Genomic DNA, 27,454 nt, shown 5'->3' on the forward strand with positions numbered 1-27,454 from the left:
GTTTGCAATTAGACATATCAGTACAAGTGGGACACATTCTAAGAGGGGGTTCCACAATGGCTTCTAAACAAATTGAACAATGAGTTTCCTCAGTGTCAGACATGTTTAACAGACTACTAATAAAGCAAGCAAGCTTAGAAAACACTTTATTTAATGGAAAAAACACAATTTGCAAAAACGGTACTGTGCCTTTAAGAGAAAAAAAAGGCATACACAAACTGCAAAACAGGGTAAAAATGCTTCAAATCTTCTGAAATTTTTGCAGTGTACCCACTAAGCCTTAGATTGATTGCACCACAAGTAAATAAACAATAACCCCACAAATGACAAAACCGGATTGAAATTTGACTAAAAACCGGTTCTGCTGTGGCCCTACCTGCTCTTAGGAACAATAATCTGGGGTTAAAGCTTCGAATAGGCCCTCAGAAGACTATCAGGACCTCAGGAGAAGTTGCTTGCTGCTTGTCTGAATTACTAAGTGCACAACTGAGGCGCAAAAATAGGCCCCACCCACTTCACTCGATGTTGCTGGGGCCTACACAAATCTAGCAAACTAAGTTTGAAAACCATGTGGGTTATAACAACCCTAAATAAGCCAAATGACCCCTCAAGCAAACGCTCCCATAAACATAAACGTTACTCCCAGAACACACAAACGTTTGTCACTTTCTAATAAACAAACTAAGTGCCCAAAAAACTTAGCAATTCATGCAAGCTAGTAAAGCCTCTTTCATACTAGGATTACTGCTTACCCTTCCCCTAATGGGGATACTGTCAGCCTTTCTGAGTTAACAAAGTCTCTGCAGAAAATATGACTGAACATACCATTTGCTGCATAGCAAGAAACCATTCCTCACATTGAAGTTTTCCTGTACTCCTCAGCTACTGTGGGAACAGCAGTGGACCTTAGTTACAAATGCTAAGATCATAATCCTCCAGGCAGAAATCTTCATCTATGTCCTGCCTGAGAGTAAATAGTACAACACCGGTACCATTTAAAAATAACAAACTCTTGATTGTAGTTAAAATTAAACTAACAGCTTAACACCTCTTTCACTTTACCCTTCCTGCTTAGAGCCGGCAAAGAGAATGACTGGGGGGTGGAGTTAAGGGGGGAGCTATATAGACAGCTCTGCTGTGGTGCTCTCTTTGCTACTTCCTGTTTGGAAGGATAATAACCCACAAGTAAGGATGAATCCGTGGACTCGCTACATCATGCAAAAGAAATACTCGGTTTACATAGCAAAGGCCATACTACATCTTAAAAGGGACATAAAACACTAAGAGCCAGATTACAAGTGGAGCGCTGTGCTTAGGATTTGATGCTGTCTGACGGCATCAGAACGAGGCTCCCACTAGAGCCTATGGAAGCTTCCCAGCAATGCAAACGCAAGCTCGCGCTGGCAACTTGTAATACCAGCGCACATTAAAGTGATATTTAGAGCTCCACTCGTAATCTGGCCCTAAATACATTGTGTAAGCATAGTACTGAGGTTATTCCCCGCTTCCCCTCTAGTCATGGGTGCCACCATGTTGAATTCTAGCTTTCACTCAATTCCAGGGCTGACTTGTTTGCACATGTGCAGTAACTCTCTTTCAGATACCTGCAGTGTAACCTAGAGTCCCATAGTAGCAGCACCTATGTTTACAAGGAAGTAAATGAAATTTATTTAGTGTTCCTTTAAGGATCCTGGAAATCGCCTAAACAGACAAGAATTCCAGACTGCAAACCTTCAACTAAAGTAATTTACCTGTACCCAAGCGCAGAGACAGTAACTAAATATTTACATTATTGCCTTATATAATTAGAGTAAACTGTGTAGAGTACCAGTAGCAATATACTACAGTCTTATGTCTGCTGATAAAACATGTGAGTGATAAAGCTTATGGACCAGAAGAACCTGTAAGACGGTCACCACCCCTGTGTGTTATGTGTACACAGCTAAACACGTAGCAAAACACACACATTCTAATGGTTACTCACCCTTCAAGGGATCATGTTCTGCTCTCATTATTTCAATCAGGGAGTTTTCCAATGAGTGCATATTCAAGCTGTCATACATTCTGCCGCGATCCTGCAAGAGAGCACAAACAAGCCTTTAGTAGGATACAAAGGTGTTCATTTCTCAGTAGTGGTGGAGCAAGAATCCTCAATATAATGTTACCCACCGAGCCATTGCCACAACTCATGGTGCCTATATCAAACTAAAATTAAATGGAACAAAAGAAAATTATTCATGAATATTAAAGGAACATAAAAAAACTAATATTTTCCTTTCATGATTCAGGTAGAGTATACAATCTTAAACAACTTTCCAACTTACTTCTATTACTACCGGACGTTCAGGAGTGTGAATGTGTCTGCAGTATAATATGGCAAACATACATTAGCAAGAGCACTAGATTGCAGCACCATTCCTTGTCACATAGTGCTCCAGACATGTGTACGCTACCTATCTAGATATCTCTAAAAAGAATAACAATAGAAAAAATGTAATAGAAGTTAATTGGAAACTTTCTTAAAATTGTATTCTCTATCTGAATTGTGAAAGAAAAAATTTGGGTTTCAGGTTGGTTTAAGCTAGGACTATAAAAACGCCTGATACATTACTATGAACTATTACATTTTTTTTTTTTAATTATTTTCTTTTCTTTTTTAACACCTACTCTGAATTTAAAAAAAAATCTGATTTTTTCTAAAATTTATTTCCCCCCCCCCCCCCATTTTCTGGCCCCCTGTATCATGTGACAGACATCAGCCAATCCCCGACTAGTATACGTATACCCTGTGAGCTTGTGCACATGCTCAGTAGGATCTTGTTCCCCAGAAAGTGAGCATATAAAAAAACTGTGCAAAAATTGATAATAGAAGTAAACTGGAAAGTGTTAGCACTTTTAAATCCACTTCCGTTATCAAATTTAGTTTGTTCTCTTTTGATTAAAGTCATATGTAAATATCCTCAGCAGCAGCAATGCACTACTGGGAGCTAGCTAGTGACTGGAGGCTGCACCAATCTTTTTAAATAATAAAACATTTCAAGTAGACTATGAAAAATGATCCAAGAACAAGGTAGTAGAAAAAGGGTAGATTTTTATTCCTTAAAAAAGTATGGTCCTGCATACAACATGAGGTTAGTAAGGACAAATAAACATCTGACCGGTTTCGGTCATATTGACCGCAATCATAGAATAGCACCTGTTAGGGGGTGCACCCTTATATACTAAACACTTCATGTCCATTGGTTAAAAACATCAGTCCTCAAACTTAAAGGGACATGACACCCACATTTTTTCTTTCATGATTTAGAAAGAGAATGCAATTTTAAACATCTTTCTAATTTACTTATATTATCTAATTTGTTTTATTCTCTTGATATTCTTTGTTGAAAAGCATATTTAGATATGCTCAGTAGCTGCTGATTGGTTGCTGCACATAGAAGCCTTGTGTGATTGGCTCAGCATGTGCATTGCTTTTTCTTCAACTAAGGATATCTAAAAAATGAAGCAAAATAAATAATAGAAGTAAATTGTAATGTTTAAATTTCTATTCTCTATCTGAATCATGAAAGAAAGATTTTGGGTTTAGTGACCCTTTAACCCTATACATACTATTGTAACATATTATATATATACACAAAACATTGATCAATTGCATATAAATAAATAAAGGAAGTATAAATATCATGTTAAATTTGGAAACAATGTTTGTCTTAATCATGCAAAGTAACCTTTTAAAAGTTTACAAATTTAAGGCTGGATAGAAAATCACACTGATGATGGAAAGTTAATGTAATGTTATTATATTAAGATTAAATGTTTAAACTTAGATGTCATTGTTTAAGGCTTATTATTAACATATGCATATATATTTTTCAAATTGGATATAAAAGATCAAAAAAAAAAAAAAAAAATATATATATATATATATATATATATATATATATATATATATACACACACATATATACATATATACACACACACACACATACACATATATATATATATATATACATACATATATACATATATAGATACACACACATACACTTAAGTTTCAACGCACACCATGATATATATAACGTATTTGTTTTTATTCATGTTCATATTTATATATCCAAAGAAAAAAGAAGAAAAATGCATCATCCAAGTATTTTTATATTGGGAGCTTCCTAATGTGTGTGTCCATGCTTTTAATATATTACAAACTACAAAGAATAAACAGATTTATCAGCTGCCATTTGATCCAATATTGGACCTAGACAATGAATAGTGAAACCATATGTACATAACTACTGACATCAATGTCAAAACATCCATTAAGACAAAAATATAAATCAGTGTTTACTACACTATCACTAAAATCTGAAACTTCTAATTATTATTACTCAGTAAGAAAAAAACACAAAAGGGAACACTATAGAACTTTATCCCTCCTCCTTAATAGCTAAAACGTGGGAAAATAGAGCATTGAAAGCTATTTAACTAGTTTTTATTTTTGCCAAAAGTTTATAACATCATATTCTGAGTTGTAACCGTAAGGTAAAAGGCACTGTGTCTTGAAAATCCAATATGTCTCCTGTTTGCTTAATATTGATAACTTATCTCCACCTCTTGGTGGTGTGGTAATTTGCTCAATTGAATGCCACTTAAAAGATGTGACATTTTGGTGATGGAACTCTATAAAATGTGTGGACAGAGCTGAACATGTCCGTTTACCAGAGATGTAAGATAGATGTTCTTTAATACATTTACCTACCTCCCTGGTAAGTCCTGCCTGTATACTGTCTCTTACATTCAGTGCATTCGATGATATAAATAACAAATTTGTTCCTACAGTTTACACAACCTCTGGTTGTAAACTCCTCTCCTTTAACATGGGACCTAAATGTGGGGGAGATGTTAACATGATCACAAGAGGTACACACTTTCCACCCACACTTAAAAGTTCCATTATGTCTTAGCCATGATGACCCAGAAGTAATATCTGTTCGTAGCATACTGGGAGCTAGAATATTTCCTAAGGTGGAATTCCTTTTAGGGACAAACATGCACCCTTGTTTGATTTCATCCTTCAATCGTTTGTCTCCCATTAATATTGGCAGATTACTCTTAATGACACGACATACATCATCATATTGATTAGAATATGATGTAATGAATTTAAGATTGCGTTTCGAATCACTTGGTGCTTTCCTTTGTTTGGATAGCACATTAGATCTTTCTGTATCTTTGGTTTCAAAGAAAGCCTTATCAATGACTTTTTTTTAGGATTTCAAGTAGACTGTCCCTTTAATTATATGTAGTAAAAAAAACAAAAAAACTATTTTGCAGCATATTTTATCATTTATTTTGTCCTCTTTCCCTATAAATTAAAAGGACACTGAACCCACATTTTCTCTTTTGTGATTCAGATAGAGCATGCAATTTTAAGCAACTTTCTGATTTACTCCTAATATCACATTTTCTTCATTCTCTTGGTATCTTTATTTGAAATGCAAGCTTGAAAGTTTAGATGCCGGCCCATTTTTGGTGAACAACCTGGGTTGTTCTTGCTGATTGGTGGATAAATTCAGCCACCAATAAAAAAGTGCTGTCCAGAGGTCTGAACCAAAAATAAAAGCTTAGATGCCTTCTTTTTCAAATAAAGATAGCAAGAGAACAAAGAAAAAATTAATAGGAGTAAAATAGAAAGTTGCTTAAAATTGTCAAGGAGACAATTCTGCATAATCTCCGTTCCACTGCTTGAGCATGCTTAACTGCAGAGGTCTGAGGTGGAACCGAGCAAACGGGATGATGTCCATTGCTGCCACCATCAGCTCAATTACCTCCATGCACTGAGCCACTGATGGCTGAGGAGTGGACTGATGAACTAGAAGTATTGAAAATCTTTGATTTCCTGACTTCTATCAGAAAAATCTTCATAGATATGGAATCTATTATTGTCCCTAAGAAAGATACCCTTGTGTTTAGCACTAAGGAGCTCTTTCCCAAATTTACCTTCCAACCGTGAGATCGTAGTGTCAGAGTATATGAATATTATGATGAATATTACATATGTGTACATATATATATATATATATATATATGTATATTTTATACACTGTATATGTTAGATGAGAACTCAGGATTAATTAAACATGAGTTTGTTGAACACAGCTTCTAATACACGTCTATCAGGATTGACGATCAGTAGAGCCTTTTTGAAACACAAACATTTCTTTTCTAAAGGAAATAGCTCAGTGACCCTATTCATTTGACTATATATGCAGATTTTTATAACCTCAGAACATTTGGTGAGGTGAGAAAAGAATGTGTTCAAGGACCCCTTTGGAATTTGACACGTGTGATACAACAGTTCTATCTCACTGAATCTCTATTTGAAGACTTACTGCAAAAACCCCTCTTGGGGGAAGGTGACACAAATAAAATCAAATACTCATCTGCACTTCTGGCTAAACAGGAAATATGCTGTTTTAAAGACTCTTACAACTCCTCATGGATTGACCCCATGTGATCTACATAGACAGGATTCACTTGGAATACAGTACAATACTGAATTAAAAATAAGCTATTATTCACATGTAAATGCCAGGATACCGATAAAATTGTAATGCATTTTAAGCTACTAATTAGCAGTATTAAATTGCCTTGATATAATAAAATGTTAATAATATAACATATTTGGTATCAGAATAATAAAAAAAAAAATAACCTAATATTAACCATCTGTAATTGGGGTTATATATGATTAATGCAGAGAGTGTGATCTGATTAAATAACCATTTTATAAAAAAAAAAAAAATTAACTTGCTTAAAAATGTCAGAAATGCTGTATTGTATTGCTATGTTGTACTGTATGCTGCCACCTGGTGTTATGTTGCGAGAACTACAGCCAGAAGGTTCTTTCTGGCTGTTAAAAATGAAATTTCCAAGGGCCAATCCGATTTAGACTTCCCAGATAACCAATGGGAAGGTCAGCTCCCGTAGTGCCACCCACATGATGTCATCAATGATTATATAATGGGAGTGTTGAATGCACAAGAGAGAGTTGTCTGTAACTTGTTGAAAATTAGTGATCTGATTTTGGCTGCGATATACCTGAAAAAAAAAAAAGTTCACTTCAGCAAGGAGCTTAAAACTTATCCTTGATTTGTGCAAAAACCTTCTTTCAAATGAGATGACCTAAAGACCGCTACGAATTGGTTCAAAATTGGTGAAGTATATTGTATTTTAAATTGGTAGTTATAAGCCTAGGTATTGTTCAAATCTGTGTCTGAATTGGCTAAGTAACTCATCTATACAAGTTCTGATATTGTCGGTTAATTTTGTATTAGGATAAATTGCAGTTAAATAGCAGAATATATATTTTATCCTATTGTTTTATAAACACTGTTTAGAATTGTATTGCTTGGATGTTAAAGGTTTTTAGTCCCATTGTGTTAAATAAATAAGGCTGAATTGTGAAGGTATATTGTTCTGGGTTTTGTAAGAAGAATAGCATATCTTAAGAGTTGGTTCTAACGCATATAAACTTTTATTTAGTTTCCTTTTATTGCAAATATAGTTCAATATGTTTATGGATATTAACTAAATAAAAGAATTCAGATATTTATATTAATTGTATGGTCTAGTAGGTGCATGGTTGATAAGGGTTTCTATTTCTTTGTATTGTGTTTATAACCCTGCCATAAACTTATATATATTATTTGGATAGCACTGCTAAGATTTTCATAAATATACTGACATAATAATTGGAGGCACTGCTGAGATTTTCATAAATATACTGACATAATAATTGGAGGCATTGCATGAGATTTAATAATATCCATCATAATTGATATAATATATTTGTAAGTAAATAGAAATTATTATAAAAGAGAAAAAAAAAAAATTCATATTTCGAAGATATAATTTTTTTTGAAAAGTTGAAATATTAATTTTCATATTTCGAGATTGACATTAATATCTTGAAATATTATTAAAGATTAATTTTGAAAAATTAATAAAAATATTAATTTTTCATATTTCAAAATTAATCAAAAATATTAATTTTTCATATTTCGGAATATTAATTTTTCATATTTCAAAATTAATAATATTTTTTTTTTTTTTTTTGAAATATAAAATTTTTCTCTCTTTTTATTGGCAAAAATTGTATTAGCATTTTAGTTAAATAAATACTAAACCAATACAATAATGTCTGTAGCCAGAAGTGACTCATTTAATTCTACACATAGCAATGAAATTGGTCCCATAACCATACCTATTACTAAAGGTCAGGTCCTTAAGAAAGATATCTTAAGTTACCTTAAAGGGAAGTTTAATATTGCGGGTGAATTAAATGATTTTATGGATATGCTTGAAACTAGGGCTAAAAATATTACCGTTAATAATAATATGTGGAATGAAGAGAATGAATTCTTCCAGGAATTATTAATGATTAATCAATGCGAAGCTCCCAAAAAGCGAGACGAACTAATACTAAAATCCTGGCCCCTTTTAATATGCATAATTGACGAAATGTCGTTTTGTGTCACAGACAAACGATTGCAAATACAGGAGCTAGAAAATAGTATTCGTTCCTCGCGCAGACGCGAAGAGGGTTTAAAAATAGCCAAAAATAAAATGGATGAATTTGCCCAAAACCTAGCCACCTTAGATAAGCACAATATGGACTTAATCGCGCAGATACAAGATTTAAATAAACAGCTTGCGCAAAGCCAGAGAGAATTAAGCGATTTAAAAAGGTCATATCGCCATAATGAAAACCCCTATATTAGCAATGAGAATAATACAGATAATGCTAACTCCTTTAGCGAACGCGTCAGGGACGAGGTACGAAAATATATAGAACAACATAGACAAATGACCCCTAACGGGTCAGAAGTAGATTTCCCAAATAGACAATCCCCTCAGGATGTAAATCCAGAGGACAGCTGTAGCGCAGCTGATGCAGGGGAGGGAAACTCTAACAGAGAATCCCAAAATAAGTCTGATAAAGTCTATGATTCACATAAAATAATCACCTTTGTACAACGCGCAGTACCTATATTCTCCAATAAGGGAACAACATCTGTAATTGATCATTTACAGGCTTTTGAAAATGCGTTAGCTATAATGAATGTTACAAGTGAGAAATTGAAAATTGAATTTCTACCTTGGATATTTGACAGTAAGCATCACAAATTCTTTGCCTCACTAAAGGATATGAATATTCATTCCTGGAATGGGGTAAAACGACAATGCAGAAAAGAATTCGGGCAATATCGCACTAAAACTGCCGCAAAGATAGCGGTATATGGTTTAAAGTGTCGTGCGAATCAGAGTCCAATCGAATTCCTTTCTGTATTGAAAAATGCGTACAGTATGGCTGAAGATAATCCCAGATTTGATGGCTCAGAATTTGTAAATTTATTTTTTGAAGCACTGCCTACACCCATCAAAATTAACTTAGCTAGAGATTTTGATGAGGACTGCTCATTGGAATGGCTGATCAAAGAGAGTACAAAATTATACTCTATTCAGCAGTCCAGTGAGCAGGGGGTTAAAAAGGAATCAAAACCCAAAATTGTAGCAGAAACTAGGGTGTCACCTAAACCCCTCAATTTGGAGTCTAACAAGAGAACTTATGCAGAGGTGGCCAGTCAAAACAGGCCATCTCCACAGAGGTTTAATTCTGCCCCTCCCCCTACACAGGTTGAGGCGCAGGGAGACTATAACCAAAGTGGGGGACATAATCAGGTGAATAATTACTCACAAAGAGAATACTCACCGAATAATTGGTATCCGCGCAAGGGTAGATACAATAGACGGCGAAGATATTCTCAGGGTAACCAGACACCCCAGGTATATAATGCTCCCCAAAGTACTAATGCTGAACAAGCTGAACCCCAGGGGCAACCACGCCAGAATAGAAATAGTGGCCCTGATTCTGAGGGAACCCAATGGTCCCGGAATCAGTACAATGGGGCACCAAGAGATAGGCCCAGGGGTAGAGGTAATTTGTACAATCAGGTAGATATGCTGTTTACCCAATTAAATCGGTTGAGCGAACAAATCGCTAATATGAGTCAAAAATCTACGGCTCAGCAACCGAACAATACTTTTTTAGGGGTACAGCCAGTGGTCAGCAGTGGACCACAGGCACAGTCATAAATACTGCAGTATCACCTGAAGGGGAGGGGAGAGATATACAAAATGTAGTAATAAATATCAATGATACTAATCATGTTATCTCCCCACAGACCGGAAACGGACAAATTAGCTGTGACAATGAGCGACATCAGCCGGAAAAAGTTAACAAATCTCTTCCTTTGCAGCTCTCTCTTAACCTTGTTTCCACAGATGCAGTACAAAAGAATCCAGCCGACCCTGTCATAGAGGAAACAGGTAGGTATGAAGCTTCTTCTGCATCGGAAAGCATGGCAAACTCAGGTAATACGTGGCGAAGCCCACAAATGTATGAGAATGCAAATTTTATGTGTGAAATGATAGAAACTGCAGGAAGATATTATGTACTAGTTGAGCTGCAAGATTCAGTCTCCAACCCTATCAGGGGATTAATTGACACTGGGTCACAGGCAACTATCTTATCCCACAGATACTACACACAGCTAAATGAGCTAACACCCCACAAACCTAAAATAAAAGAATTTGACGGTTCTCTGATAAGTGTTGGGGGTGATTCCCTAAAAGTCTACGGTATTGCCTGGTTAAAATTTAAATTGGGGAACAGGGTCATAAGACACCCTGTCATTATAGTGGATCTGCCAACTGATCGTTTAATTATTGGTAGTGATCTCCTGAAGCGATTAAGCACCATAATTGATTGCATAAATAATGTAATTTGGTCGCAAGTTAAACGGCCTATCAATTATGAAAAATCTGGTACATCTCGCACCCGACACAGCTGTCACGTGGTGGAAGAGAAACCAGATGCTGTGGAGATTCATTTCAGGAATAACTCTACACCTGAAATCACTATTCTACAAATAGATGATCAGACTCCTTTTAGTGGCTCTGATGGTAATACTTTTAAAATTTCGCCCGGAAAGATAGCAAATATCTCCCTAGATGGCGATATATTAACCATATCACTCCACAAGGGGGATCCTAAAATCCCTAAAGGGGGAGACCATGCTCAATACCTCACAGGGATTGAGAGAGTTAAAGAGGATCTATTTATCCCTATACAAGTACATGACCTTGGTAAAACCAAGTATGCTAAAATAAATTTAAAACAGGAAGCTAGCTATATAAGCGAAGGTTTATTAGCGCAAATAGCTGAACCTAAAGTGATTAAATATCTTTCTCCCCAAGACCACTGTGTCAACGGCCTGGATGACAGGTCTGAAAGCTATAACATCACAGCTAAGTGCTTATTATCTATCTCTATTGGTAATAAGTCAGTGAAGCACCTGTTTTTAGTTTTAAATACTCCCCATAATCAAATATACATTGGCAATGATATCTTACATAGATATGCCATACAAATAGATTTGATTAATTCTTGCCTCTGGAGCAGGTTAAAGGGGGACCCTGAAGTATTTCAGGATGAAAATGCAGCCCTGAAATCAAACCAGCAATTGCCATATGCTGTGAATATGCAGGTATCTAGCGATGTTATAATTCCTGCTGGGGCTGATAAATTTCTTTTACCCTTACAGGTAAAGAGAGGTCAGAAATTAAAAACTTCTGAAACACTGATTTGCCTCTCCCATAGAATACAAAATCTGGGTGTCTCAGTAACCTACACTCCTATGGTGAATATTGGAACTGTTCCAATAAATATTATTGTGCATAACATGACCCCACAGGATATAACATTATCCAAGGGAACTACCATAGGATATGCACTGGAATCAAGTTATTACACTTTTGGATTCCAGAATAATGTAATTGGGCTAATACCTGAAGGATACCTAACTGAAGAACAATTAATAGAACAATCCTTTGCATCTATGCCAGAGGGTCTATTTAATATTCAGTCTATTTATCCCTTCAGCTCAGAGGAAGGCATCTGTAAAATTGAAGAAGCCTCTCTAGTGTTTGATCAGCCAATCAAACAGCAAGATTACCCCAATACCCAGAGTCATGGGAGCAATGTAAATTATAATCAAGGGGATCTCACCTCTAGACTGGAAGAAGCCTATGAAATAGGACAGCCTGAAATCTTTCCAGGATTTCAGCAAATAGTCGAAGAGCAAATATCCTTAGCTAATGGCTGTTCCAGCGATGATGAACGCCAACAGCTGCGAGAACTCCTGATGGAGTACAAGGATATTTTTGCTAAGGATTCTTATGACTGTGGTACTACAGACTTGCACATTGCAAGAATACAAACAGATCCCGATGCACCACCTGTATTTGTCAAACAATACAGACTTCCCTTAGCCTCATATGATTCTCTTGCAGAGATCATAAGGAATTTGGAAGAAAGAGGTATTATCAGACAGGTGCACAGCTCTTATAATAATCCTATTCTAGGTGTCCTTAAGCCCAATGGACAATGGCGTTTGTGTGCTGACTTAAGACAGCTAAACAAACGAGTATACATGTCTGGCTGGCCTGTACCATACATTGACCAGTGCCTAGCACAAATGCAAGGATCCAAAATATTCACTGCCATTGATTGTGCACAGGGATATTGGACCATAAAGGTACATGAAGAGGACCAATATAAGCTAGCATTCTCCTTCCAAAAGGTCCAATATGCATTCCAGAGACTTCCATTTGGATACATAAATTCTGGACATGAATTTGCTGTATTCATGCATAAGGCTATGCCTGACGCACTGGAAAGGGGGACCTTATCTTATGTTGATGATGTTTTAATCAAAAGCACAGACTTTGAAAAACACATCACAGAACTTAAACATGTCCTCAGCCAACTTAAAAGGGCAGGTGTCAAATTATCCCTGCAAAAAGCTCAATGGTGCCGCACTCGTGTAAACTTCTTGGGACATGAAGTTACCTCTGATGGATTAAATCCCCAGAAGAAAAAGGTGGAAGCTATAGTGAATTCTAAAAACCCAACTAACTTAAAGGAATTGAGATCATTCCTGGGTATGACGAATTATTCTCGCAAATTCATTGATAATTATGCGGAATTAGCTAAACCACTACTACTTCTTCTAAAGAAAGATGTGAAATGGCACTGGGGTGAGTCTCAAGAGACAGCCATCAGAGAGCTGAAGAGAAAACTCACTCAAGCACCTTGCTTAGCGTACCCTGAAGGTGGTAAACCTTTCTTCTTAGAGACAGGTTACACAGATATAAGCATGAGTGCTGTGTTATACCAAAAGCATGATAATTTGAACAAAGCCATTGCTTATGCGAGCAAAAATCTATCCCCAGTAGAAATAAAGTTTAACGATTGCGAAAAAGCCCTCTTATCTACTGTATGGGCTCTACAAAATTTCCGCAGCTATATACAGGGCGAGAAAATTATTGTAGAAACGGCCCACCAGCCTTTGCTATATTTGCAAAGTGAGAGAATAAGAGATGGGAATTTGTCTAATAGCCGCATAACAGCGTGGACTCTTTCCTTGCAAGGCTGGCCATTAGAAATTCGCTACAAGCAGAATAAAAAGAATCCAGTCGCACAAGGACTTGCTGAGCTCCACGACTGTACTGATAGAGATCCTGGGAAAGAATTATCAGAAGATGATTTTCTGGAGGAACAATTGCTTTCCCCATATAAAATGTACAATGAGGACCATTGTCAAACATTACCTTGGGTATATGTTGATGGTTGTTCTTACCATGCCACTATTGATAATGAGCGCAGATTAGTCGCTGGCATTGGTATAACTGGGGCAAATGGATTCCCAAATATATCTATAGGTTTCAACATTGGACCAAGATCCAGTCAAGTTGCAGAACTAACTGCTGTTTTCAAAACCATTGAAATGGCTATTGAACATGATATTCATGAATTTGTGATCATAACTGACTCAAATTATGTGCGTGACAGTTTTGTTGAATACCTGCCAACTTGGAAAAGAAATGGCATGCAGAAAAGCAATAACAAACCAGTCAAGCATGGCAAGTTGTTCTGCGAGATTGATAATCTGGTAGTATCCAATGATTTAACCATACACTGGAAAAAGACCAAGGGTCATTCCAGAATTCTAGGTCCGGATAAGGAAGGCAATGACCTTGCGGATTCATTAGCCAAACAAGGAGCCATAACTGGAGAACTCCTTAATATTGAACACTTAATGGGTGCAATTCAGGTAGAAGCCATTACCAGAAACCAGGCAAAACAACAGAGTGAGCCTAACTTGGTACAATGGAGTCAGGATTCTCCTAGTGAGGACCTGATCACTAGTCAAAAAGAAGACCCCATTGTAGGCATCTTCTATAAACACATAGAAGATCCTGAAAGCAACCCCATCTCAAAAGATGATTGCATTGGCAAAGAAGATCTTAGAATCTTAATGAAATCTAGATCACAATTCAAGTTACAGGATGGTTTGTTAATTAGAACCTCCAAAACTGGCATCCAGCAGTGGGTAGTACCCACCAAGTTCAGAGGTCTAATGCTTCAACATGCCCATGATGCTCCCACATCTGGTCATCGGGGTGCCAAACTCACGTATGAAATATTGCATGATTATGCTTTTTGGCCACACATGTTGAAAGATGTTCAAACCTACTGTCAAGGGTGTTTAATCTGTCCACAGTTCCAACCCACTGCACCAACGCATAGAGCGCCATTGCAGAAAAGGGGGATGGTAATGCCATGGTCAAATATACAAATTGATTTTATTGGCCCAGTAACAAGATCATCAAGAGGTAACAAATACATGTTAACCGTGACATGCCTGTTCACTAAATGGGTAGAGTGCATTAGTGCACCTAACAATAGTGCTGAAACATGTGCAGCATTGCTCATCAACCATGTATTTTCCAGATTTGGTCTGCCCCAAAGAATCGAGTCAGATCGGGGGACCCACTTCACTAGCGAAGTGATGACAAAAATGTGGAAAATACTAGGGGTTAAAAGAAAGCTCCATATTGCTTATAGAGCTGCCTCAAGTGGTGGTGTAGAGCGTTACAACCAATCCATTGTTAAAATCCTCAAAAAGTTTGTGAGTGAAACAGGTAAAGACTGGGATATAAAACTACCTCTAGTCTTAATGGCATTAAGAGCAACTCCAAGTAGTGCTACCAAGATGTCACCTTTTGAGCTGATGACTGGTAGAAGAATGGTTCTACCTCAGCATCTGCTGTACCGTACATCAGACCAAAATTTGATAAACGCTGCCAATACACATCAATATGTGGAAAACCTAAGGAGACACCTGCAACATGCCTTTGCATTTGCTCAAAGGAATTTAGAAAGAGCCGCAACTGCCACTAAAACCTATTATGATCTCAAAACATCCAAAAAGGAATATGAAATAAATGATAAAGTTTATCTTTATAACTTTGGAAGAGATCAGGTTAGGGAGAAGAAATTTCTTCCCTCATGGAAAGGTCCTTTTGTCATTACTGACAAAATATCTCCAGTGGCCTATAAAATACGGATCCCCAAAAATGAAGGTTTCATAGATAAATGGGTACATATAAATCAACTGCGGGCATGTCATCCCAGGTCCCAACTACAAGTCATAGAGGGAGAATGAAGTGTCATATCCCCAAATGCACTAAAGACATACTGTAATTTAAAGATGCCTAACTGATAAACATGAAAGCTCAAAATAACAAACTTTCTTCATAAGAGACTGTCTATGAGGTATACGGTTGATCCTCATCAAATACCACTGACTTTAAGCCAATTCAAATACATGTGTCCTACATCTATTTGAAGTTGGAAGGGGGATTTATGTCAGAGTATATGAATATTATGATGAATATTACATATGTGTACATATATATATATATATATATATATATGTATATTTTATACACTGTATATGTTAGATGAGAACTCAGGATTAATTAAACATGAGTTTGTTGAACACAGCTTCTAATACACGTCTATCAGGATTGACGATCAGTAGAGCCTTTTTGAAACACAAACATTTCTTTTCTAAAGGAAATAGCTCAGTGACCCTATTCATTTGACTATATATGCAGATTTTTATAACCTCAGAACATTTGGTGAGGTGAGAAAAGAATGTGTTCAAGGACCCCTTTGGAATTTGACACGTGTGATACAACAGTTCTATCTCACTGAATCTCTATTTGAAGACTTACTGCAAAAACCCCTCTTGGGGGAAGGTGACACAAATAAAATCAAATACTCATCTGCACTTCTGGCTAAACAGGAAATATGCTGTTTTAAAGACTCTTACAACTCCTCATGGATTGACCCCATGTGATCTACATAGACAGGATTCACTTGGAATACAGTACAATACTGAATTAAAAATAAGCTATTATTCACATGTAAATGCCAGGATACCGATAAAATTGTAATGCATTTTAAGCTACTAATTAGCAGTATTAAATTGCCTTGATATAATAAAATGTTAATAATATAACATATTTGGTATCAGAATAATAAAAAAAAAAATAACCTAATATTAACCATCTGTAATTGGGGTTATATATGATTAATGCAGAGAGTGTGATCTGATTAAATAACCATTTTATAAAAAAAAAAAAAATTAACTTGCTTAAAAATGTCAGAAATGCTGTATTGTATTGCTATGTTGTACTGTATGCTGCCACCTGGTGTTATGTTGCGAGAACTACAGCCAGAAGGTTCTTTCTGGCTGTTAAAAATGAAATTTCCAAGGGCCAATCCGATTTAGACTTCCCAGATAACCAATGGGAAGGTCAGCTCCCGTAGTGCCACCCACATGATGTCATCAATGATTATATAATGGGAGTGTTGAATGCACAAGAGAGAGTTGTCTGTAACTTGTTGAAAATTAGTGATCTGATTTTGGCTGCGATATACCTGAAAAAAAAAAAAGTTCACTTCAGCAAGGAGCTTAAAACTTATCCTTGATTTGTGCAAAAACCTTCTTTCAAATGAGATGACCTAAAGACCGCTACGAATTGGTTCAAAATTGGTGAAGTATATTGTATTTTAAATTGGTAGTTATAAGCCTAGGTATTGTTCAAATCTGTGTCTGAATTGGCTAAGTAACTCATCTATACAAGTTCTGATATTGTCGGTTAATTTTGTATTAGGATAAATTGCAGTTAAATAGCAGAATATATATTTTATCCTATTGTTTTATAAACACTGTTTAGAATTGTATTGCTTGGATGTTAAAGGTTTTTAGTCCCATTGTGTTAAATAAATAAGGCTGAATTGTGAAGGTATATTGTTCTGGGTTTTGTAAGAAGAATAGCATATCTTAAGAGTTGGTTCTAACGCATATAAACTTTTATTTAGTTTCCTTTTATTGCAAATATAGTTCAATATGTTTATGGATATTAACTAAATAAAAGAATTCAGATATTTATATTAATTGTATGGTCTAGTAGGTGCATGGTTGATAAGGGTTTCTATTTCTTTGTATTGTGTTTATAACCCTGCCATAAACTTATATATATTATTTGGATAGCACTGCTAAGATTTTCATAAATATACTGACAGTAGGAAGGACAACAGAGTTTCCGTGTGTGATCTTGCTTGTTGAAGGGATGGTGTCTGGATCAAGATGTCGTCCAGATATGGTGCCACTGCAATGCCCCAAAAGCGAATCACCGCCAATAGTGAACCCAGGACCTTTGAAAAAATTCTGGGAGCTGTGGCAAGACCGAAGGGAAGAGCCATGAATTGGAAGTGTTTGTCTTGAAAAGCAAACCTCAGAAACTTGCGATGATCCTTGTGAATAGGAACATGAAGGTACGCGTCTTTAAATCCACCGTTGTCATAAACTGCCCTCTTGGACCAAAGAGAGAATGGAACGAATTGTTTTCATCTTGAAGGACGGTACTCTGAGAAATTTGTTTAGACTCTTGAGATCTAAAATCGGTCTGAAGGATCCCTCTTTTTTGGGAACCACGAACAGATTGGAATAAAATCCCAGACCCGTTCCTGATTTGGAACAGGAACTATCACTCCCATGTCGAAGAGGTTTCTTACACAGCGTAAGAACCCCTCTCTTTTTGTTTGGTCTACAGATAATCTTGAAAGCAGAAACCTGCCTCTGGGAGGAAAACTTTTCAACTCTATTTTGTACAACTGGGACACTATGTCTACTGCCCAGGGATCCGGAACATCTCGAGCCCAAGCCTGAGCGAAGAAGGAAAGTCTGCCCCCTACAAGATCTGGTCCTGGATCAGGGGCATGCCCTTCATGCTGTCTTCGATTCGATAGCAGGCTTCTTGGATTGTTTTCCCTTATTCCAAGATTGATTGGGTCTCCATGCAGGCTTAGATTGTTCCTGCTTGGGAACGGAGGAGGAAGAATTTCCCTTGAAAATTACTCTGACGTCCCTTTTGTTTGTTTCCCTTATCCTGCGGGAGAAGATGACTTTTACCTCCCGTAATATCAGAAATTATTTCCGTCCAGCCAGGTCCAAACAAGGTCTTCCCCTTGTAAGGGATCGCTAAAAGCTTAGACTTAGAGGATACATCCTCAGGTCAAGGTTTTAACTATAAGGCTCTGCGAGCTAGAACAGAGAAACCTGAAATCTTTGCTCCCAGCTTGATAACTTGCAGGGAAGCATCCGTAATAAAGGAATTAGCTAATTTAAGGGCTTTAATTCTATCCTGGATCTCATCCAGGGGAGTTTCTGTCCTAATAGCATCGGATAACATATCAAACAAATATGCTGCCACACTGGCGACGGTAGCAATCCACACAGCTGGTTGCCACTGGAAACCCTGGTGTACATACATCTTTTTGATTTTTTTATCCATAGGGTCTTTAAACGCACAACTATCCTCTATGGGTATAGTAGTTCTCTTGGCTAGAATGGAAACCGCTCCTTCCACCTTGGGGACTGTTTGCCAAGCCTCCTTGACAGCGTTGGCTATGGGAAACATCTTTTTAAATATAGGAGATGGAGAAAAAGGGATACCCGGTCTCTCCCACTCCTTAGTAATGATCTCAGAAGCTCAGTCTGGCACCGGGACTTTTTGGGATTAATAACGACCGTGGAGTCGTCGTCCAAAGTAGCTAAAAACCTCCTTAAAAGTAGTAGACGAGGGTGCTGTAGCTTAATCCTGAAAGAAACTACTTCAGTATCAATAAGAGGAATTACACTGTCAGAATCTGAAATTTCACCTTCAGATGCTACCGCGATATCCTCTTCTTCAGGTTTCTGGGAGAAAGAATCCGCAATAGCAAGAACTCCGTCAGAGACCTCTCTGGTTTTCCTCTTACGCTTTTCTTGCAACATTGGAAAAGCAGACAGCACATCAGAAACTGCTGAAGACATGAGGGGAGCAATGTCTTGTAAAGTAACCCCAGGGCACTGCTTGTGAGGGCGGTAAACCTTGGGACACTTGAGGAGAAAGCTGCGGCATACATTGATCATTGGCATTAAACTCCTGAACAGCATCCTCTTTAGCAAATAATGGTTCAGCAAAAAAAGTCTTTCCCTATAGTTTAAAGTCCTCTCAATACATAAGAAACAAAAAGGGATTGGTGGTTCCACATTGGCATCATAGCATAAAGAACAAGTGACAGCTTGCAAAGACTCTTGGTCCATCTTAATTTCACAATAGTTAACAAAATTAAGCAATTTTTCAACAAATTTAAAACTGACCAAAAACGTCTTTAAAGTGAAGGTAAAGTTTTTTCATTAAAAATGGATATGTATAATCCTTTTACAATCTCCAATGCAGTCGCTATGGTTTTTTTTAAATAAACTTATTTTTGACCGTATTTATCTACCTACATTTTTCTTATCGTAGCCATCAGAATCTCCTCCCATACAGCATTTCCGGGTTTCTGATACTTTGACGTATAGAGCGGTCCCACCCGCTCTATACGTGTAAACTAAGCTCGTGCACATCGAGCGTCTAATAACCGCGCATGCGCATTCTAAATTCTCTGTCACCATTGCGCATGCGTTAATCGTTAATGGACGCGCTCGCATTGCAAGTAGACAATACAAATAGTTGAGCATGCGCATAATTAACCATCCCCTGATGACGTCAATTGACGGCCGCCTAACGGCCAAAGAATCAATTGGCTATCTAAACAACGTGATCGTTGTTTAGAAAAAAAAAAAAAAAAAACGGGTTGATTTTAGGATAGCAGAATCGGAGCAGATTATAAAAGATATGTAAGGTAATATTGAAAGATCGAAGTATTGATGAATGAACATGCTATTTATTTTGCATGATATATTCATTTATTTGTAGCAGACCCATTAACTTTACCTTCACTTTAAATGTTAAAATTGTAACTTTTTTCTTGTATTAGCATATGTAATACAGAATTAAAATTCAGCCCCACAGAACAACCCTATACCTCAGCAGTACTTTGCTGAGGTGCCTACCTTACTGAAGAGATGACCCTTACTGCATAGACAGGAGAAAACCAAGAACCGGAACTCTGCAGGCTAAACCACGCATCCAATTCTCTGAGGGATATTGTTCCCTTCTACCAGAGATGTGCAGCAGAGAATAAACAAGCACTACTGTACTAAGTGCGCAGTAAGTACAAACAGGAAAAAGGAAGCCAGAAAGGGCGCACAATGCTTTCCCCTAGAACCGCCCATCGTGGGCGTGCCAAATTCAGCCATCTCCCGGTTGTGTGTATTATTAAAAACGCCGGGAGATGAGAACCACCAACAGCCTATGTGTTTATTTGACAGTAACTGCAAGGCACTGGGGCTAAAGTGCCAATAATCCCATGAGTCTCTTGATTATCCCATATGACTCAAGTGCCTCAGTTTCTGAGAAGTGTCCCCCAGATACTAAGTCAGCACTTACCCCCTCATCTGACTGACAGTGAAGGCAGCTCCCAGGTTTAAGAGGTCCTCTCCCAAGAAAAAGACTGAGTAAGATCCATCAGTATTTCAGATTAGGGCTGCATCAGTTGGGGAGGCGCAGTGAGAATTATGCCCCACAAGTTTCCATTGCTCTAAAGTCACAAGTGCTCTACTGAAGAGACTGATATGGACTACGGCTACACCCCAGGACAAAGCAGCACAATCTTGTACTACTTAGAAAAGATTCTTCAATCAAGAGTTTATTATTTTTAAACACCTCACTTTACTACTTCCTTGCTGTAACATAGGCAAAGAGAATGACTGGGTTGGGAGTGAAGGGAGGTGATATTTAAAAGGGACAGTAAAGTAAAAAAAAAATATCTTTCATAATTTAAATAGGGCATGTAATTTTAAACAATGTTCCAATTTACTTTTATTACCAATTTTGATTTGTTCTCTTTGTATTCTTAGTTGAAAGCTAAATCTAGGAGGCTCATATGCTAATTTCTTAGACTTTGAAGACTGCCTCTAATCTGAATACATTTTTACAGTTTTTCACCACTAGAGGTCGTTAGATCATGTGTTTCATATAGATAACATTGAGCTCAGGCACGTGAAGCTCCTAGGAGTCAGCACTGAATGGCTAAAAATGCAAGTCTGTCAAAAGAACTGAAATAAGGGGGCAGTTTGCAGAGGCATAGATACAAGGTAATCACAGAGGTAAAAAAGTATATTATTATACCTGTGTTGGTTATGCAAAATTGGGGAATAGGTAATAAAGGGATTATCTACCATTTTAAACAACAAAAATTGTAGTGTTTAGTGTCCCTTTAACAGCTTTGCTGTGGTGCTCTTTGCCGCCTCCTGCAGGGCAGGAGTGGAATTCGCATTAGTAATTAAGATGATCCGTGGACTCGTGTCATTAAAAAGAAATGGTATTAACAGTGATAGTTCTACCTCTTTCTAGTTCTACCTCTTGAAACAGTTCAAGTTTTTTTTATTTTATTTTTTATTTACTGTAAAAATGTCTTCTGCTGCCGGTTAAAAAAATTGGACTAACATGTGTGTTAATGTAAAGTTTTAGCCTGAAGTTTATATTTGTAATATTTAGTATGTGGATTTTATTTTAGATATAAGATTTTTTTTATCTAATTAGTAAAAAAAAAAAATAATCGGCCGATAAATCGATTAAGAAAATCATCAGTTGCAGCCCTAGATCTATATATACTCCACACAGTCATTGGTTGCTCACTCTAGTTACCCCTTTATATCTGTCTCTGATTGGACTCAGCAGAGAATAAAACCTAGGTTACAACATGGCAGTGCCCATTTTGCTTTATGTACACAAACACTTTTTCAATATTTAAACTAATATAATTTTAAAAATACATCTGCATATTATTCTCCAAACTGTTCCTAGATTTGAATACAATAGTCGCTCTAGCATTTACTTAAAGGGATTTAAAAAAAACAAAAAAAACTATTTTGTGATTCAGAGAGTGCATACAACTTAAAAAAAAAAAAAGTTTCCAATTTACTTCTCTCTGAAATTTTCTTAATTCTCATAATATTCTGTGTTGAAGAGATACTTAGGTAGGGGTCTGGAGCACTACATGGCAGATCTGTTGTTCTTGCAAATGGATAACATTCTTGCAAAACTGCTGCCATATAGTTCTTTATAAATGGGTCTAAGCATATGTCCCTGCTTTTCGATAAAAGATACGAAAAGAACAAAGAAAAACTGATTATAGAAAAAAAGTAGAAAGTTGTTTAGAATTGCATGCTCTGAATCATGAAATAATTTTTTTTTGTTTTATATCCCTTTAACAGTTTAAATGTCCCTTTATGTTTGGGGGGATTGCCATAAGTAAAACTTAATGCAATAGTTTTTGTACCAATATTTAACAATATACTCCACAGAAAAAAATTGCCAACTTGGTGGTATCATAAAGTAGCTGGGTTATTAGGGCAGTAAATATTATGTAAAGCACAAATAAACTGCAAAATGTAACAAATTGGTTTAAATATAATTTGTCAAATAAACATTGAAAATGAATTAGCTAATTTTATCTTAATTTGGGCTACAATTTTAGTTGGGTGGTCAGTAAAATCATCCATTAAAAAGGCCGGGGTGGAACACGTATACAATTCTATGGACTTTCCAGGACAAACTCTCAAGGTGCTAGAAAACAAGTCTCAGAGAAAAGCACCTAGTGAAGACATGTTTATTGCAAATTTGCTTAGCAAACTTTTTGGGGTCTACATGAAAGGGGATTTAAGGGTTAGGGAGAATTGCTTGTAAAAATAGAAAAAGAAAGAGGCGCAAACCCCTCTAAGTGCAGTTTTATAAAACAAAACAGGAATTTTATTCAGTGACGATAAAACACTCACACTAAAAGCCCTCAAACATACGAGGTATGTGCAGACACAGATAAAACCAAAGGCAGTAGAATACTCAATAGGATCAGTTGTTAATAACCACCAGACTTTCTCTTTCCCAAGCGATATAGTTCACATGAGGTTATGAAGTTCACTGGTCTCCCGTGTACACCAAAAAGTCACATCAAATAGTCACATCAAATAGTCATGTACATAAAGCACGCCAAACCAATACTGCACCAAACTGTTAGGTGAAAAAGCCGGCTCCCATACAGCTGGTGTGTGCGGCGTGAAGACGGTGGACGGCGCCTAACGCGTTTCGTAGGACGTCTTCCTACTTCGTCAGAGGCTGGGAGAATTGCTACCTAGTTTTAAAGGGGGTTCCTGAAACTGTTTGAGTATTAAATGGCATGTTTTAGAACATTTTCAAAAATTTTGTTCAAAACATGGAAGGGGTTTGAACTGTTATCAAAAATGTTTAAAAAAATTAAAATAAATCTAAAGATGGTTTAGCCAACCTAATGACTGCAGCACAAAACAGCCATACTAAAAACTATGTGTCTCGGTAAAACCTGTATGTCCTTGATCTGTACAATAAAATAGATCATTCCATAATGAGACTTGCGGAAGCAAAATGATCACATATCTAGCTAAATGTTTACATAGAACAATATAAACGTATGTATTTCAGTTAGCTGCTCTGCTATAATTTGCTTTGTGCCCCTACAAATGATAACTAAATTCTAGACCCTTCAAACAAAAAGGTTGGATACCTTTTATTAATGTGCATAATTAAGTGTGGAGTCAATGGGACCATATAGTCAAAAATGAAACCTACATGATTCAGATAGAGCTCTGGTTTTTAAACCTCTCCTCAGCCCTCCCTAACAGGCCACATTTTGAGGATATCTGAACTGGAGCGCAGGTGAAATAATCAGCTGATTAGTAAACATGATTATTTTACCTGCTCTCATCCAAGGTAATCCTGAAAACCTGGTCTGTTGGGGAGGCCTGAGGACAGGTTTGAAAACCAGTGAGATAGGAGCATGCAATTATATCTTTCCACTGACTTATTTTATAATTTGCCTTTTATCTTGGTATCATTTAATGAAAAGCATACCTGGGTGGGCTCAGGAGCCACAATGCACAACTAAAAGCTAGCTTCTGATTGGGTGCTGTACATATATGCCTCTTGTCATTGGCTCCCCTGTGTTCAGCTAGCTGCTGCTCCTTCAACAAAGGATATCAAGTGAACGAAGCAAATTTGATAATACAAGTACACTGGGAAGTAGTTTAAAATTGTATGTTCTATCTGAATCATGAAGTAAAAAAAAAAAAGTGGTTTAAGTCCCTTTAAATGTAAATAGAACACAACCTCTGACTAATCCAAGTCCAGTTACACATGTTCAGATAAACACCGTAACCAGGTGAGGCTCCGTATGATGTCACTAACTCAGATATACAGATATTCAACTAAACTTAGAAATAAAGTCTATTAACTCAACTCCATAAACTCCTCCTGCCGTAATCTAACGTTTACAGTCTCTTGATGACTCAGGATACTATTTTCAAACAGATGCAATAAAATATATGGCAAAGGATGACAAGAATAAAACAAAGTTCACTGTTAAAGAAGAAAAAAAAAAGGCTACTAATGAAAATAATTTTATGTTCATTTGCATGACAGAAATATCTATATAAAAAGCTCAGTTTGTAATCATTCAGTGAGACATTTTAAAAGGCATCCTTAAAGGGACATTCCGGTCAAAATTAAAATGCACATTGATTAAAAGGCAATAATACCCAAATGTTTAAACACTGTAAAAAGCGGACTAGAAAATATCACCTGAACATCTCTATGTATAAAAGAAAAATATTTTACCTCAAAAGTTTCTCAGTAGCCACATCCCATTGTAAAGGAGTTCTAAGCAGCATTTCAGTATGTCTGTCCCGGGATAGCAGAAGGATTGAGCCTCATGCACTCATGTTATTTCCCTATTCAGTGTAAGGAAGTTTACAATGAAATCTCATGAGATCACAGTAAGAGTTCATGACCTCAGCACTGCTGATTGGCTGCTGTTCATTTCTTCATTTTTTTACCTGCAGTTGGGCAGCAGCCGAGTATAACTTTTTACACAGAACTTATGGTGAGCTGAGGAGATTGTGAGGTAAAATATCTTCCTTTTTTACATAGAGATGACCAGGTAATATTTTCCTGTCAGCTTTTTACAGTTATACTGCATCAGTTTCAAAGGATTTAGCATATGAGTATTATGTCCATTTAAGAACATCTTTGAAAATTAGCAAATTTGCAATATACATGTATTGGCAAAAATGCTTCTATTAAGAGTCATCACTGTTTTAGTGTTAAAAATTTTCTCTGCACGTGCATGTGAAGCACAGCTAGATATGGTCACTGCCGTCACATTTTAAATAATGCAGCTGCTCAGATCATCACTGGGGCTTGTATCATGTCAGCAAATAACAAATTGCGTCATTACCAGATGGTAAAAGCACCTTAGGCTGCTCTCTGAACAAGTGCTTTGTCTAAAATGCTGGTGCACGGTGCATACTTAAATACACAAACAGCTATAGCTTTTATTAGAAGCATTTTTGCTAATAGATGTATATTACTAAATTGCTTCTATTCAATACCGAAATGCACCCATGTGATTTCCAATTTTGACTGGAATATCCCTTCAAGTTTTTAAAACCTATATGAGGAATGTAGTGCATTCTGTGGACTTCAGAACGCTGACCCTCCCTTAATGCAGCATGGCAGTTGCTTTATATATGCAGGAACACATTTTATATACAGCAAAGGAGATAAACAAGGGATGTGTCCCAGGACTGCAAAAGCAATACAGATAGAGCTAAAATGGCAGTTGTAAATGCTTCAAAAGTGTAGTACACCTTGCGAGATCCTGAATCGCAAGCCTTTGACCCGATGCTATACAGGGGCTGTTTGAGTAGTGCAGAAGCTCAGGTGCATGAAGAGAATATTTGTGTACTCTGGTATGAAATACGGTAGCACTTCAGGAGGAAGAAAAAGCAAAAACCCCATTGCGGATATTCCACAACATTGTTTTAAAGGGACATGAAACCCAAAAATGTTATTTCATTAGGTAGAACATACAATTTAAAACAACTTTCCAGTTTACTTCGATTATCAAATTTGCTTCATTCTCTTGTTATGCTTTGTTGAAGGAGCAGCAATGCACTACTGGTTTCTAACTGAACACATGGGTGAGCCAATGACAATCAGTATATATATGCAGCCACCAATCAGCAGCTAGAACATAGGTTATTTGCTGCTCCTGAGCTTTCCTAGATAAACCTTGCAGCAAAGGATAACAAGAGAATGAAGCAAATTAGAGGTAAAAATTGGAAATCATGAATGTAACTATGACTTCACTGTAGGCTGTTTTGGATTTACATTAAAGGGACAGTAGTTAAGCAGTGCTGAGCTTTCATATTTTCTGGAAATGAAAAAGTTAACATTGAAAATCTCTGATCTGGTCACTAACCCACTCTGAACAACGCTCTCTGTTCTGTGCCACAGAGGTGTTATATTAATAGTTGATAAGATTTATACCTGTTACAAGGAGCTCACAGTGTACTGTTAACAGAAGCGCTCACTTCTAATTTATACTAAATTATAGCAGCACAGGATGCTGATCAAGCTTTCAATAACTTCCAAACTAAAATAGATGCTTATCCCACTACAAAATACTGTCTTTTTATGAAATATCACCTGACCTAAGCAAAGCTACACCCTTATAATGTGGAGATCAGGCAAATTACATATTTTGGACAAACAATTTATGTATTGATTTTGTGATAAAACACATTTCAAGGTTATTGTGTAAAAAATGTTAAGGTTTAGTGCATACATTTGCTCAGTTGTAATCACAAACGTCTCATTTACAACTAATATGTAATTATGTATGAACAGAGCTATAATAAATGGGATGACGTCACATGTTTTACTGACTACACACTGCAGTCTGTGGCTATCGTCGGGGGGGGCGGGAGCAGCAGGATGGACCAAATGAGAAGGGCAGTTCAAGGTGAACATCACAGCCGCTTCTGAAACACAAATTGACTTTAAACGTGATTCTGTTTAGCACCGACCATAACTGTAGCTCAAAAACCAGATACTTATATGAACCATATGTCTACCAGGATATTGTTGTGATTTAAAAAAAAAAAAA

The 27,454-nt window shown here is 36.8% G+C and overlaps 1 protein-coding gene across 5 annotated transcripts in view; it reads right to left on the reverse strand.

Moving 5' to 3' along the window:
• The window catches only part of CPEB2 (cytoplasmic polyadenylation element binding protein 2), a 180,740-nt gene that overhangs the window by 124,111 nt on the left and 29,175 nt on the right, over positions 1–27,454 (reverse strand). For all 5 annotated transcript variants that reach the window (XM_053704132.1, XM_053704130.1, XM_053704131.1 and 2 more), the window contains one exon: positions 1,985–2,075. In XM_053704132.1, coding sequence (XP_053560107.1) covers positions 1,985–2,075 — 91 coding nt within the window. The remainder of the gene's footprint in view (positions 1–1,984; positions 2,076–27,454) is intronic.

The sequence above is a fragment of the Bombina bombina genome, chromosome 2, assembly GCF_027579735.1.
Source record: "Bombina bombina isolate aBomBom1 chromosome 2, aBomBom1.pri, whole genome shotgun sequence".
Taxonomy (NCBI): Eukaryota; Metazoa; Chordata; class Amphibia; order Anura; family Bombinatoridae; genus Bombina; species Bombina bombina.